We start from the raw sequence: 15,559 nt of genomic DNA on the forward strand, positions 1-15,559 counted from the left end.
GAAGGATGGCTAGTTGCTGGTGGTCTTGGCAAACCTCTTGGAGCATCATCTTGACAAACGAAACACAACTAGTTACAATCACACAGTATTTGAACACGCCGGCGGAGTTGCTGGAACTACCCTTTCTTTGAATAGGAGAAATGTCTAGGAGGTAGACAAAAGCTCAGTGCAGCGCATATCCTCTTGTCCTTTTACTCTCGTGGTTTCTCTCGTTGCGTTCCCCCACCTACGCCAACCATAGATACGACTCCCACATCGCATTCCTCCCCTCTCTTCGGAGGCTCCAAGCTGCTATCTCTACCCCTGACACAAATCTCGTTTAATAGCTGTGAAGAGATAGTTGCCAGAAGCTTATTTGTTCTTCCTCGGCCAACCTCTGCGCCATCCTTGCTTCCCATGATCCCTCAATGCTGGACATCCTGAGCGCATTTGCGGAACTTCTGGTAGTGTCAATTGCTAGATTCAGCACAGCGCTGCCCTTCACGCAATACGCTATCAGTTTCTATATTGGGATCTCCAATGTCGCATATGTCTCTTCCCCAGGGACCTGGTATGATTATTATCCTGAGAAGCTGACGGTTTTCCCCGTTATTTTCTTATATCTGCAGCCATTGCTAACACAACGTGAATTTCGATTTACCTGCCAGGGAAAACCACTCCCCGATTTATCCAAGATGTCCTTTCTTACGACCCTGCAAACCCTCCCAGCTCATCCTTCAACCTCTTGACTCAATTTCCGCCTCCTTTTCACGATCCCGATAACTACCCGGAACTCATCTCGCCGAAGGCTTGTCCCCACCAATACATCACAAAGGCTAACCAAACCGAGCTTCCTCCTGAAGGTTTCCAGGCTGGACTAAGGACTCCATTCAAAGTGTCCGCTGTGTGCTTGATCTGCCGCTATCATTTAGAGATCAAGATAACGCATACAACAGAAGCATCTCACTGCCCTAGCCAACTGCATCACATTGTTTATTCCCACAGCGACAATCGCCAAGATTCAAACCCTTTCCGCCAAAAAGGCCAACGATTAGAAGCCCATTACTTCCGTTGTTCATACCCGACATGCGCTGCTGCGATTTCCCTCAAGTTACTTTCCCCGATTTTGACACCGCACTGGGTGGACCTCTTGACGAACACGGAGCTACTAAAAGTCAGGACCGATGCGGCTATGGAAGCGTATCCGGAGCGACTAGAGGGCCACAGTCGACCATTGCCCATCACCGTCTTGACAAACCTTCGTACTTACATCGAAAATGCCTTGCATGACAGCCAGAGAAGCAAGTCAATATCTAAGTCAAATAAGCGATTCGTTGTCTGTTTTGGTGTGGATGGTCAGCCTTGCCATGAGCTTTTGGAATTCCTAGAATTTCAACCCAGAGTATGTATAGCTTCTAGAATCCTTATCTGGGCTGTAGTGAAATCCTCATTCTTTTTGACTCCTTGGGCTCGCATAGGAAGATGTTTGGGAACCTCCGCGTCCTAGCACATCCGACCTCGTCCCGTATCAAAATATTCTAAATATTTTCCTTGACAACGTGTCAAGTGAGCTTTTAGCTTTCATCTACCGAAGACCCGCCTACGAGAAAGAAGGCCAACAACTGGGAACACCCCTCGACCCTGCCATTGGCAAGTTCAATCAGCTCCTTGGTTCATCGACTTGTGAGTATCCGCCACCATATGCTCTAGGTCAATATGCTTACCCTTTAGTAGACGACAGGGCTTACCCTCCCATAACAGTCAATCCAGAGATAAGAAGGGCACCGTGAGATTTGCTTTCATTCTTCCCCGCGACCAGAACTAGTTGTTTTTTTCGCTAACCAAATCTTCAGATATTACGAGGATCTTGGAGTGACTGATGACATGTCCGCGGATCTTATTATCGAGGCGTACAACCGACAGATTGAAACCGATCCTGGACGAAGTCCCTATTATCTCAGATGTTTGCGACATATTGGCGAATGGAGACGCGTCACAGATGGAGAGAAAATCAACAACTTGGTCACTCTTGAATGTAGTGGTTCTCGATACGCGGACGATGATATCCCACGTGCGTACAAGTACTTCCAACTGGATTATGGAAACCGAAACTTGACAGATGATGACATCATTGGCTCTTTCTTTGCTCGGCTTCGCGATACTGCTAACGACACGGAAACGAGACGACAACTTTGGAGGATTGGAGAAAGCCGAGGAAGTGAGAAAATCAAATCAGTGGCTGAAGAGCGTATGTGTCATGAAGGGCCAGTCAGAGCGAATTCCAGACTAACAGTTTTATAGGTTTATCTACTGTAGAGCAGGCGCTGGTATACCTTGGAGTAGAAAATGATACCTCTGATGATTTTATTGTTTCTATGTATGCCGCAAAGGTAATTTTCGCTCTTTTGGTGCTAGCAATTTTGTTGCATACAAATACTTACCTAGGTACGCTCAAATTAGGTTAATGATCAGCCAGCTACTAAAGAGCTAGCTCGGAAGGCAATTGCCTTGATTGCCGAGGCGCGCAATTCCGATTCTCTGAAGTACTTTTTAACTACTGGTGAAACAGCCGCCACAGAGATGGATGTTGGAGAGGCGTTCCGTCTCCTTCAAATACCTGACCGGACTGTGGATGATGCTGCGATTCTTGCTGCATTTTCCGTTTGTTGCTCAGAGGCTCCGGGCCAGATTGAAGCGTATAGACGAGCTCTTGGTGTTATCGGCAGAGAGAAAGGAAGTGCGTTGATCAGCAGCACTCTCGGCCAAGAATCGACGCAGGCAAACCGTGTACTGAAAGAATGGCCTGTCGGTCTCCAAAATATCGGCAACACCTGTTACTTGAACAGTTTACTCCAATTTTACTTCACGGTGACTCCTTTCCGTAAGATGGTTATTCATTTTGATGACTATAAGATGCCTCTCGACGAGACAAGTCTTGAGAGGAAAAAGATTGGATCCCGAAAAGTCTCCATTGCTGAGATTGAGAGATCCCAAAAATGTAAGTTTTTGGGAAATTCTGGCCCTGTTTGGATTAAGGATAACTAACCGAATCTTATAATAGTTCTCCTGGAACTCCAATTATTGTTTAAAAAAATGATAACATCGCCTACTTCCTCCGTCATTCCTGAGCAGGAACTTGCTCGGCTAACTCTTATTAGCTCTTCAAACGAAGCAGCCATCCGGAGGAAATCCTTGATCACGAGCAGTCGGCCCAACCTTGGTGAGATAAATGGCATGCCAGTTTTAGGCCCATTAGGACCCATAACAACTGTCACTACAGAAGTACCAAAAGATGTGTCAGCAGGTGCAAGTAATCAGAAAGTTGAACCTAGTGATGGGGACAGCGATATAACACTTGTTTCATTAACGGCACAAGCAGATAATGAGGAACTGTCGATCGACAATAAGGAAAATGTAGGGCCGGCACCTCAGGATTCTTCTATCGACGTGAAAGAAATAGATGATTCAAACCATACGAGCGCCGCTACTGGTACGTAATGCAAACACTAAAAAGAATTCTGGAATCTATCACTCAGAGCCCAGGGGGCTAAACTGTCTATGATGAACTATAGGTGATTCTATACGCCCGCCGTCGTCCATGGGCCCTCCGAGCAGACCCCCTCCGGTTCCCCCTCGACCAATAGCCTTACGGCAGGAGCCAGTAGTCAATTACCAACAGCAACTTAGGGACGAAGTTGAGCTAGGGGCACAGCAGGATGTTACGGAGGTTATTAACAACGTTCTTTTCCAGACTCAGTGCGCTGTCAAACCTATTAGATTCGATCAAGATGGAGAGCAGCTCGATGTTGTCACAGAGTAAGTCTTTGATCTGCGACCTCACTACAACAATAAACGACCGTACAGTTTCAACGCTGACTCATATTCAAAGTTTATTTTATGGCAAGACCGTTTCCTACATTACGGCAGAAAATGGGGTTCGGTCCAAGGAAGAGTCTTGGTGTGATATCAAGATCGACGTTGCCACTGGATCAAAAAACATCTATTCTGCAATCGACGGTGCTTTTGATGTACAAAAGGTAGAGGTAGATGGTGCTGAGGTGGAACAATACGGCACCATCAGCAAGTTGCCTCCAATTCTCCAGATCCAAGTCCAACGTGTTCAGTTTGACCAAGTCAAGAAGGCGTCGTTTAAGTCGACTCATCACCTGGCGTTGAAGGAAACGATATATTTAGACAGGTATATGGACAGTAATAAGCATAATCTGGATGAAAGGCGCCGTGAATGCTGGCGTTGGAAGGATGAGCTCCGCAAACTGAGAGCGCGTAAAGCTGAGCTTATTGATACAGAGGTATGGAATTTTTATATTCTTCACTATCACCCATGGCCAAGGCTAACTACCATATTCTTGAGTAGAGTTGGACGTGCTTACCGGATGTCTTCACGGAGACAAAGGTGCGCGTTCAAAGCCTGATGAGTATAGGAGACGATCCTGAATTGGCAGATGAAGCACTGGAGCTCGATGACACTATTTTATATCGTCTTACAGCAGTTCAAGAGATGGTCCAGGATGAAATTAAATGTACATCAAGGCTGCTAGTTCTTTTATATTTCCCCAAGTAACATATTATACTAATAAGCAAGAACAGGCCTCGAAGCACGAGAAAAGGATTTAATCGCGTTGATTGAGTCTCAATTCACCGATCTTCGCCATCTCCCTTATCGGCTATATGCTGTTTTTATGCACCACGGCTCTGTTGAGTTTGGTCATTATTATATTTATATTTTTGACTATGACAAGAATATATGGCGAAAGTACAACGACGGCGAGGTTACAGAAGTCCAAAGCAAATCCGAGATATTTGAAAGCCAAAATTTAACCAATCCACCTACACCGTACTTCCTCATATACGTCAACGATCGTATGAAAGACAGACTCGTAAAACCTGTCAATCGCGAAATCGAAGATGTCAGTCCTACTGGCATCCCATCACAGCCAGCACCAGCACCAGCACCATCTGTAGTTGTGCGTGGTCAGCAAGCAAATGGCCCCGGACCATCGCAAACGAGCACTTCGCCCAGCGGCGAGATAGAGATGGAAGAACCCCCTGCGTACAATGAGATAGAAAATGTACATGCAGGTATGGATTGTGCCAATGGCCAAAATGGGACAGTGGATGGCAACGGTAACAAATACACCACTAAAGACACCGCTACTGCTGCTTCTGCTGTCGCCGCCACCGCCGCCGCAACCATTCTCAAGGGGAAGTGGAATAAGAAGTTTGCTAACATTCCGTCCGTGTCGTGGTAGGAGCAGTGGTCATGACGGAAGCTGAAATTGCTGTATCTTCTTCTCAACCCCGCAACCGACTCAAGCGGAAAGTCGACGGGGAAAATCACACTGACGATACCCCAAATCCTCTCGATCCCAACGCGACAGGCTAGTCGCGTCGCCCACCTCACCTATAGAAACTAACTATGTTTGTATCTGGAGATTTTTCCCGGCCCTATCTCATATGTTATATGATGATTGCCGGATTCGTTTCTGTTTTTTTTTTTTGTTGTGTTTTCTCCACAACAAGCCCTCAATTTATGTTGATTCATTTGGACGCATGTTCATTTCTCCCTTCATAGCATTTCGTCTTCCTTCGCATTTACCTTTGTAAACCGCCATGTGCACAGTGAGACATTTTCTTTTCAACATCACGTAAACGGGAATGGGAACTTCAGGTATGTACGCGCGCACGACAGATTATATGAGATCTTTGTTCTTTTCTTTTCTTTTCTTTTCTTCTTTCTTTTGTTTTATGTGGCTTTCTTTCCGCCTTGGTTAAAAGATATCTATGGGTGAAAGTGTATGACGTCTTTTCTCTCTCTCTCCCTCTCCCTCTCCCTCTCCCTCTCTTTTTCTTTTTATTTGCTTTTCTTCTTTTTATCCCCTTGCGATTTAATTATAAACATTTTGCACACTAGTGTATCAGCAGCGACAGAGCAACAGCAAAGATTCCATTATTGCCATTTGTCAATTTCAGCCTCAGCCTCAGAATCAGCAGTCCCTTTCACCTTCCAGCCTGTCTCCTTCAGGAACGTTCCCTGCGCTGCATTGATGGTCTCCCATCCATCCATTAGAAAGGAGTATCTTCTTTCCTTTTTTTGTCGAGGTAGAATCATAGAAATTTTGCTTTCACACGGGAAATTCATACGGTTATATCTAATATGCCATAGATGCAAAAGAGAGAAGGCGTTTTCAGTTTTTACTTCTGATATGTTGTCTTGGGGTGGGAGGGAGAAATATGCGGGCCTAGGTGGTAGACAAGATATGGATGTATTGAGAGCGACTTCTTGAGTCTTGTGGGCTCCTTGTAACTATGATATACTGCCATCCACACTGCGTTTTGATATAAACCTTGCCAATTGCTAAACCCTCCCCCCTGGGAGAACCTGATATGGCCTCTTTGCACACAATGTCCTTCTGTCCCGGCCGCATTCCTTATCCTTGGATGCAAGTTCAATATCACATGATCAGGCTAACGAGGGTGCGGCAATTCCCGGAACAGCCGCGGCGGCATACTCTCCGGCTCGGCTAAGCTCTTTGCCGACGCCAGCCATCCATCCAACATCTTTAGCCCCCGCTTGAAGATATCCACAGTAGAGACCCCCGAGAGAAAGGCTAGCTGGTTGCTCTGATCTTCCTCGTTCCTTTGTTTGCTACCTCTTATAGACCAGAGACGCTGGACCACCAGGCTATAGTTAACGATACTTACACCCACTGGTACCTTGACCCATTGCTGTCCACTTTGATGTTGATACTGGACTGCGGCTCGGCCAGTGGGGAAACTAAACAGAGAGACTAGCATTCTTCGCCGACCTGACCTCTCTCACAATTGCTACTAAAACACATTGGGAAGGGGGAAAGGAGAGTAAGGAATAATAAGCATATCTAGTTTAGCTAGGATTGCGGACATTTTCATCTCACATACAATGTCGTTCTATCTGCGAGTTGCTCGGGGCTTCTCGAACCCTCTAAAGGTACTTCATCTTTGCCATCCCCAATGCACATGTCCATAGATACACGGTGGACAATACTTAACTTCAACCTTCTTGCGCCTGACTAACGTCAGCCATCTTATGCCTCCCTTAGCACCAACGATTCCTCGTCCGTGCCTTCTCAAGCACCCTCCGCCGAAATGAGATCAACAAAGTCCTCCCATCCGCTGCGGAAGCGATCAAGGACATGAAATCCAATTCCACTCTCCTTGCCGGCGGGTTTGGCCTCTGCGGTGTCCCAGATACCCTGATTGACGCTGTACATGCCAACAAGTCTATCACAGGACTAACCGCAGTCAGCAATAACGCCGGCGTCGATGGAGCGGGCCTGGGTCTGCTCCTAGGCAGCGGACAGATCAAGAAGATGGTCGCCAGCTACGTCGGAGAAAACAAGACTTTCGAGCGCATGTATCTCGGCGGCCAAATTGAACCTCGAAATTGACGCCTCAGGGAAACTCTGGCTGAACGCTGTCGTGCCGGTGGTGCTGGGCATCCCTGCCTTCTACACCCCCGCCGCATTTGGAACCGTCGTCCAAACGGGCAACCTGCCGCTGAAACACAACGCGGATGGAACCGTCGCTGCTTATGGTGCACCAAGAGATGTCAAGGTCTTCGATGGCAAGAGTTACGTCATGGAGGAAGCCATCAAAGGAGACTATGCTTTCGTCAAGGCCTGGAAAGCAGATAGACTCGGTAACTGCCAGTTCCGCTTCGCAGCCGCGAACTTCAATGGCGCTATGGGCCGCAATGCGAAGATGACCATCGTCGAGGCTGAGCATATCGTCGAGGTCGGCGAGATTGACCCGGCTGCTGTGCACTTGCCAGGCATCTATGTTAAGCGCGTCGTTCAGAGCACGAAGGAGAAGAAGATTGAGAAATACACTTTTGCCAAGGAGGATGGTGAGGGAGCCGATCTCTCTGCGCTTGGTAAAGGCGATGTTGCTAGTAAGCGGGAGCGTATTGTCCGCCGCGCCGCGAAGGAGTTCAAGAATGGCATGTATGCGAACCTGGGCATTGGGATGCCCATGCTCGCTCCTAGTTTTGTGGACCCGTCTGTGGAGGTACAGCTGCAGTCTGAGAATGGCATTCTCGGGCTGGGCCCGTATCCGAAGCGTGGCATGGAGGATCCAGACTTGATCAACGCGGGCAAGGAGACCGTTACGCTTCTGCCCGGTGCATCGTGTTTTGGTAGCGACGAATCGTTTGGCATGATCCGCTCTGGACGGGTTAATTTGACGATCCTGGGTGCCATGCAAGTTAGTGCGAATGGCGATTTGGCCAACTGTAAGTTTATACGTCCCCGCCCTATCTCCAAACAATATCCCCCTTCCACGTCCCACCTCACTACCTATATGCATTGCTTTCCGCATCTAACAGATCAAAACCTACTGCACAGGGATGCTTCCCGGCAAGATTAAGGGCTTCGGCGGTGCCATGGACCTCGTCTCCAATCCCACTGCCACCAAAGGTTGTCGTCACCATGGAACACACCGATAAGAAGGGCAACCCCAAGATCCTCAAGCAGTGCGAGTTCCCACTGACTGGCCGAGCGTGCGTGAGCCGCATCATCACCGAGCTCTGTGTCTTTGATGTCGATTTCACGGACGGCCTGACTCTGGTTGAGCTTGCGGATGGCGTGACGGTTGATGAGGTGAAGGCGAAGACGGAGGCACCGTTTAAGGTTGCCGATGTGGTTCAACCGATGTTGTGAGTGGAACGGGGCGGAAGGAAGGGTTTAATTGAGGGTTATTCTGTTCTTCTTGGGTTAGGGTATTGATATCCATGTTGTTACTTCTTCTTTTTTCCCTCCCATTTCTTTTCTTTTCTTTTCTTTCCCTTCCTTTCCTTTTTTAACGGGTTAGACTTCGGTTTTAGCTAGATGTTATATATGTAAAGGTGTGAATATAGTTGTTTTAGTATGAGAATTCATGTTTCAGGCTTGGATAATAATTCTAGATATCAATCAGGTGTATCATATATATATATATATATATATCTATGCATATTAAACGTAGTATTACAAAAGAAGTACAAAAAAATACCAACAACGGGGAGTCCCAGACACCAAGCAGAGACCAACCATATAATACACGTCCCGTATATAAAATCCCCCAAAAATCCTCCCAAAAAGCCTCCTTATATTATATATATATCGTACCCGAAACTAAAGCTTCCTACTGAAACCTCAAAACCCCCTTAAACTTCTCTACCATCCTCCTCACCCAGCCCCTCCCGGGTGCGTCCCTAAACTCCCTCAACACATCATCATAATGCGTCGGGGCACTGCGCGGATGTCGCAGATTCTGCGGCAACGGATATTGCTTCTCATACCGATTTTCCAACAGTGAGTAGAGCGCATTGATGCTGGAGGTGGAAAATTGAGATTGCTGCCGCTGTTGGTGTTGTTGTGTTTGTGCCGTTGTTGTTGTTGTTGTTGCTGCTGTGGTTGGAGGGGAAGGAGAAGGAGAAGATGTGGGAAGACGGGTTTTTAGATATGTTTGTACGGAGACGGAGGCGGGGCGGACAGGGTCGCTGGGCCAGCGGGATATAAGGCGGTTTATGTGGGCGGAGAGTGTTTTGGGGGAGAGCTGGACGTGGGAAAGGTTAGGTTCTTTTTCTTTTTCTTTTCTTATTTTTCCTTTATGGGGGGCGGGCGGGGGGCTTTTTAGAATGCGGAGGCGGATTTGACTGGGTGGGAAAGGGACAGACTGAGTTTGACATGGTTGGCTTGTGTATTTTGGTTATATACCCTCAAGATTCAGGTAGTATGGTAGTTTTCTGTGAAAAGTAGGATGGAAATGTTGCTGGGATTTTTCTAAACAACTGAGTAAATGGAATTAAAGAGGTACATGTATATAAATCCCAGGGCTGTCGTGTATTCAATCGGCCAGGAGTATGATGCCATGAATTGGTTCATATTCAATAATTCCGCAATGAACTTCAATATAAATTTGAACGCAGGCTTAGTCATCCGATTCGTCATGTGATTTGCTCACATAACCTCCACTGTTTCCTGTCTCATCTTACCTAGGTAGGCGCCTAAACACCTCCTTCATCTCCTGGCATCCTCCACGTCCTCCTATTTATTTCTCCTTATTGTTGTTTTATATATCCGATCCCTAGGTCTTTTGCTGTCTTTTCTGTTCTGCATTGCATTCGGTCTTCTCCCCTGTGGCTCAGTCATGAGCTTACATCGGTATCAGCGGGTATGGCCTTACACTCTCTCTCCAACCAACAATATGCCTCCTTGACTCCAGAAACAGATCGAATTTTACCACGAAGTTTGTGAAGATTCGCTATTGCTAACAACATATATCTCTCTTCAGGTTGATGGGCATGATGCAGATGACGATGACGAACAAACATTATACCCTGTCCCATCCGGGCCCGTGCCTTCGTCTCCGCCACCTTCATTCCACTCCAGATCATCCTCCCCACCCTCGCGCCGTGTCTTATCCCAGGACCCGTTACACTCAGAAGCAGATCAAACGCTTGCGGATACGTTCGGCGATGATGATGAAGACTCAGATGCCGAAGATGGAGTCGATGACAGACAGAGACTGATGAGGGGCAATACCAGCTCTCAGGGTAATAGCGTCTCAACGAACTTCGGAAGCGGAGGAAATAGGGCCCAGCCTCAGGCCGTGTCGGCTGCGGGGAATGTAACGCAAGCGGCGTCTACTCCACCAATTTCTACCTCATCCAGAACGATACGAGGGGCTGGGACTACGAACGATGGGGTTTTTGCTAATTTAGCCGCGAAGCCTGAGCGTGGAGAAAAAACTGAGGATCTACCACCGGTGCGCTTTCTGCAAAGTTTAAGAATTCTCCTGGTCTTTTCACTGCTGAGTAGCAGCGAAGGATGTAATTTACTAACCAGGTTTCAGACATATGAACAAGCCGCGGCTGACGCCACCCCTCCTTATTGGGAGACAACCATCGTTGCTCCCGGCATGTCCTCCGATGAAGTCTATGTCGATGGCCTCCCTGTCGGTTCTGTTTTCTCGTTTATCTGGAACGGCATGATATCTACGTCTTTTCAACTTGTCGGATTCCTCCTTACCTACCTTCTTCACACAACTCACGCGGCCAAGAACGGCAGCAGGGCCGGCTTAGGCCTCACTCTCGTCCAATATGGCTTCTACATGAAAGGCAGCGGTGAAATAAATAGGCCATCAGAACCCGACGGCAGCTACGCCACCCCCCCAGACCCCAACAGTCATAATTTCGACCCGAGCAAAGTGGGCCAACCCGGTTACGACTCAGGCGCTGACTCGGGTTCAAAACCTTTCGCGGGTATAACGACAAGCGAATGGGTATCGTATATACTTATGGTTGTTGGGTGGTTTATATTGATTCGGTCCGTCAGTGATTACCTGTGGGCACGGCGACATGAACAACTCGTCCTGCAGAGCCCTGACCGTGGCCTCAGCGTGCCTATAATAGCCGAAGGCGAACGGGCTGAAACGGTCGTTTGAGGTCAGGTTGAAACGGTCGTTTCCTGATACGTTGTTTCAATTGGGCCTGATTCACCTTTCGTTTGTTCTGGATGGATTTCTGGATTTTCGGGGATATGGGGGATCGGAACCTGTTCATTTTATTGCATTTTATTCTTGTGTGTAATTGCCAAACCAGGCTTGGAGCTCAGGCGTCCTACCTCCTTGTTTATCTCTTCTTTGTCTTTTCGGTGTCTTTCCCACAGAAAACCCTCTGTATAGCCTTTTTTTTTTTTTTTCCCTATATCGTCTCCTCCACCGTCTTAAAGCCGAACCTCCTATCAATGTTGGAAGGTATACCTTGCTGCGTGCGGCAAATGCCTCTTGTCATTCCTCTTCGCCGTTTTCCCTCCCGTGTGGAAAACTCACACATGTCAATACATACATACAAACATGCTTATATTCACCGTCCTTCTGATTTCTTTGTCTCCTCTTCTTCAGTTATCTTTAACTAACCTCACTACCGGGAGCGGCTTACGTACGTGTACATGCCGTTATTTTTAAATATATATATATATATATTTTCTTCGATTGACGTCATTTTCTTCTGCTTCCGCCATCCCTTGCTTTCTTTCCTTCTTCCTTTTCTTATTTCATTTGTCGTTTTTGTCACATGAATCCGTCAATTGGTGTTTATGAACATACTTATGACTTTTAATGACGGGCATGCTTCTCTCGCTAAGACCTGTTACGTATGAATCTGTTGGAGGGATTGGATTGGGTGGCTCAACTAGCCACACAACGTAATTATCACGCCAACACAAGCTTTTTCAATTTTAGGTAACTTCAATTCTATGGATCCTAGTATCTTTGATATTATATACGATATAGAGATGATATCAAAGGAATAGATATATTCAAGTGCAGAGAGAGAGAGAGAATATACCAATACAGAACCTTTTCTAACAAAAGTGAATTATATATAATTTGGAATAGTCATTTTCGATGGACTTTGTTGAAGTAAATAGCTAAAAGACTTCTTAAGATTGAAATTCCTTGACATTAGCATATTGTCTGCACTTTATATCCCATTTTTTCTCATGGGGACCTGTTGTGTGGTGGTGAGGCGCAACCAACCAACACCCAGGAGGCACATTAAATACTAATCAAAAAATGCAGTTTGCTATCGACTTTCGATATATCACGCAGCAAAATTTGGTCTCCTCCGCTTACTCGCACAGGTCTATTATGAATGCAGGTTTCGGATTGGGCATGGGCGTTGGAATGGCGATTGCACGTTTGCATGAGATGAGGTGAGACAAAAGCTTACTACATGCCACCACATCGTTTAGGTTGTGCTGCTTCGGAGATATTTTTTCTCTGTTTGCCAACAAAGGGACGTTATGCAGAGTACAGTACGGGGCCTTGGTTTTTAAATACTATGATATGTTGGAGAGAGAGAGGGTCAGATAGATGGATGAGGTACCTACGTAGGAAACCACAATCCCAGGCCCTTCTGCAAATTCTGCTGCTGAGAAGCAAGACACCGCACCAGAGATGGTGTTGTTATATAACAGGTAGGATGGTTGTGTTGGTTGTGTTGGTTGTGCTGGTTGCGTTGGCGATCAACCGGATATCTGTTTTGCACACAAGAGTCAGTACAAACCACATGTGGGGTGGCCTGACTGCAGGATGGTTCTTGTTTGTTTGGAGGGATTGGACTGGGATGTTCGTCCCCTCTACCACCAGATGGGTGCCATGAGTATCAGAGTATAGAGTATGATACAGAGTACATGGATGCAATATATGCCGACCATTGTGGTGTGGATGTCGCCGGCAACCCATGCCTAGAACCGAACAGCAACACGCCAACAGGTTGGTGAGCTCCTCCAGCATGGGGACATGAAGAGGCGCTTTGGATGACCCGTTGACCGAGCGAGTTTGGTAGGCTGTCGAGGGTGGCGGTATTGTTGCAGGAAGCGCCACCCAAGAGCTTAGAGCGTTTATTTATTTTAGGATTCCTCTGGTGGGGCCCAGCGTGCAACCCGCGGCGAAATTATTATCCACCTTCCATGACGGGAGTTGTTGATATTGCCTCCAGCCGACGGACAACCAGCGAACGACAGCCACAACTCGTCGTCGAGAAGACACACCCAGGCTGGCGGGGGAATTACGAGCCAGCAGAGAGATATTTGAACTCACGCCAAAGCCTATTAGGGCTGGAGGCTTGCTTGCCAGTTTCTGGCTGGCCACTATTCTTCATCTCTCCTTCAATCCCTGCTGGCTGTGCAGATTACCATGCTCCTTTCTCCCTTTCTTTTGCCTCTACCTCTTTGATACCTGTTTTTCCAACACTGTTCAGACCAGTTTCTCAGGTGTTTCAATTTAACTTTTTTTTTTCTTTCTTATGGATCGAGTATCTGAAGTGCTACTGCAAAAAAGCGAAGATAAGCAGCATATATAGACACTCCACGGTGTCAGACGCGGGGATATTCTTCCTTGCCTTTATCTGACACTTTGACATCTTCAAATGTTCTGTCAGTTCCGTCTCGCAATAGCGGTAAGGATAGTGCTTATTCTCTTTGTTCGTCGTTTGCCTTTTTGGATATATCCCGGCGGACTCACGGGCTCAGAAGCTGATGCTGGAAGTTGTGACTCTTGCTTCGGACGATATAAAAAGCCAACTATTATCTGAAAATTCCTGTTCATCGGATTAGGGGAAAGACCAAAAAACTTGGAGAAAAAATACGAAAAAACGTCGCATATCATAGCCCTCCTATTCATTCATTTTCAACCGGCCTCACTATACATACCACGGGTAGTATGGATGGCGCCCCTCGTCATGTTGTGGAAGCACAGTCTTATGGCCCCCTTATCACTTTGGCTGCCAATCCGCCTCGCTATCCCAGGAATCCGTGCAAGGCTCCTCTAAAACCGTTGGTACTGTATATTGTCCGTGTCCCAGGCAGCAGAGGTACGATTCCAAAATTTCCTGTACCGCATATAATGAAACCCCCTTCCGGAGCTACTTTATCATACACGTGTGCCACTTACGCCACTTACGCTGTGACCAAAAGAAAGCCAATTTTTATTAACATTTAACTATTTTAATTTCTCGTCTAGATGTTTTCCTTTCCCCGCTAAAACCGCCAACCGAATGCAGTATTTCACCCAGCTCTCATCGAGGCTGCCCTCTATTATATCCACGTCTCAACACCAGAAGATGAGGCTGTCCTGTCTGTTCTCGAAAAGGAAAAATGCTTGAAGGAAGCGCCCCTGGAGGCTAATCGACCCCCTTTTCCCGTCGCCCCATCGGCTCGCCTCCAGAGGAAACCCGTGCCGCGTGGCGAGGTAAAGCCGCCTTCAATCCCCAGGCGACCAGTGTCATCCGATACAAGCATATCCTTTCAAACCGGCGCAGGGAACGTGTGTCGTCACTCACAGGGCCCTGGCGCAGTTGGGACACCGCCAGATGGATTTCCAGACGCACAGAGGATCCCCACCGTCACCCGACCTGTACCACCTATACCTCTAGATCCGGCTAAACACCTTTTTCCCCAGTCAGCCCTGAATTCTACCGATCCTAGGACTGGAAATGGTCAACCGAGAGGCGGCGCACAGCCCATGAATTCGTTTGGGAAAGGGGAATATTTAACTTTCCCCTCGGCTCCCGCCTCGCAAGGAGGACCCCAAGAACGAGCTAGCTGGGATGGGGGACGATCATCCATCCTGCGCGAGCAGGATCCACCTCATAATGTTGGATCATCCCCTCTTAATCCCCAACAGTCTTCCAGGGACCGACGTAGTTCTCCCAATTTCTTCCAACATGGACGGCGACGCCCTAACGAAAAGTCTCGGAAAACCCCTTCCCCTTTCCACCTGACACTTATACGGAGAGATACTACCCACGACATACAGTGGAACGTCGGGGGTATCACGAATTGCACCTCTCAGTCGTCCCACGAAGTGGCACTGGATGGCACCATAACCATCGAAATTCACACGCTGGGATACAAGAAACTCGCCGCTGAGAAATTGCGTTTCTCTGCAGAATGCCCAAGGCGCTCCCCACCGCGACTCCACCAACGCCTGTGCGGGCTAATTGACAGACGTTCATCCGCCACCTCACTCTCACCAA

General features: G+C 47.5%; 3 protein-coding genes across 3 annotated transcripts; all 3 read left to right on the plus strand.

The window, feature by feature from the left end:
- Positions 1 to 519: 519 nt before the first annotated feature.
- On the plus strand, positions 520 to 5,383 carry HCAG_05310 (predicted protein; the record flags this gene model as incomplete). The annotated part of the gene is made up of 13 exons (XM_001539793.1): positions 520 to 550; positions 648 to 1,381; positions 1,458 to 1,662; positions 1,741 to 1,765; positions 1,833 to 2,227; positions 2,281 to 2,369; positions 2,440 to 2,977; positions 3,041 to 3,469; positions 3,552 to 3,795; positions 3,869 to 4,289; positions 4,355 to 4,520; positions 4,588 to 5,079; positions 5,250 to 5,383. 13 exons carry the CDS (start codon positions 520 to 522, stop codon positions 5,381 to 5,383), a joined length of 3,903 nt encoding a protein of 1,300 aa, XP_001539843.1.
- Positions 5,384 to 6,919: 1,536 nt separating this feature from the next.
- On the plus strand, positions 6,920 to 8,696 carry HCAG_05311 (succinyl-CoA:3-ketoacid-coenzyme A transferase 1, mitochondrial precursor; the record flags this gene model as incomplete). The annotated part of the gene is made up of 4 exons (XM_001539794.1): positions 6,920 to 6,967; positions 7,080 to 7,280; positions 7,330 to 8,241; positions 8,382 to 8,696. 4 exons carry the CDS (start codon positions 6,920 to 6,922, stop codon positions 8,694 to 8,696), a joined length of 1,476 nt encoding a protein of 491 aa, XP_001539844.1.
- Positions 8,697 to 10,167: 1,471 nt separating this feature from the next.
- On the plus strand, positions 10,168 to 11,463 carry HCAG_05312 (conserved hypothetical protein; the record flags this gene model as incomplete). The annotated part of the gene is made up of 3 exons (XM_001539795.1): positions 10,168 to 10,191; positions 10,312 to 10,785; positions 10,873 to 11,463. The coding sequence occupies 3 exons, from the start codon at positions 10,168 to 10,170 to the stop codon at positions 11,461 to 11,463; spliced, it is 1,089 nt and encodes a 362-aa protein (XP_001539845.1).
- Between the last annotated feature and the right edge of the window lie 4,096 nt (positions 11,464 to 15,559).

The sequence above is a fragment of the Histoplasma capsulatum genome, genomic scaffold (genome assembly GCF_000149585.1).
Source record: "Histoplasma capsulatum NAm1 scaffold_5 genomic scaffold, whole genome shotgun sequence".
Taxonomy (NCBI): domain Eukaryota; kingdom Fungi; phylum Ascomycota; class Eurotiomycetes; order Onygenales; family Ajellomycetaceae; genus Histoplasma; species Histoplasma mississippiense.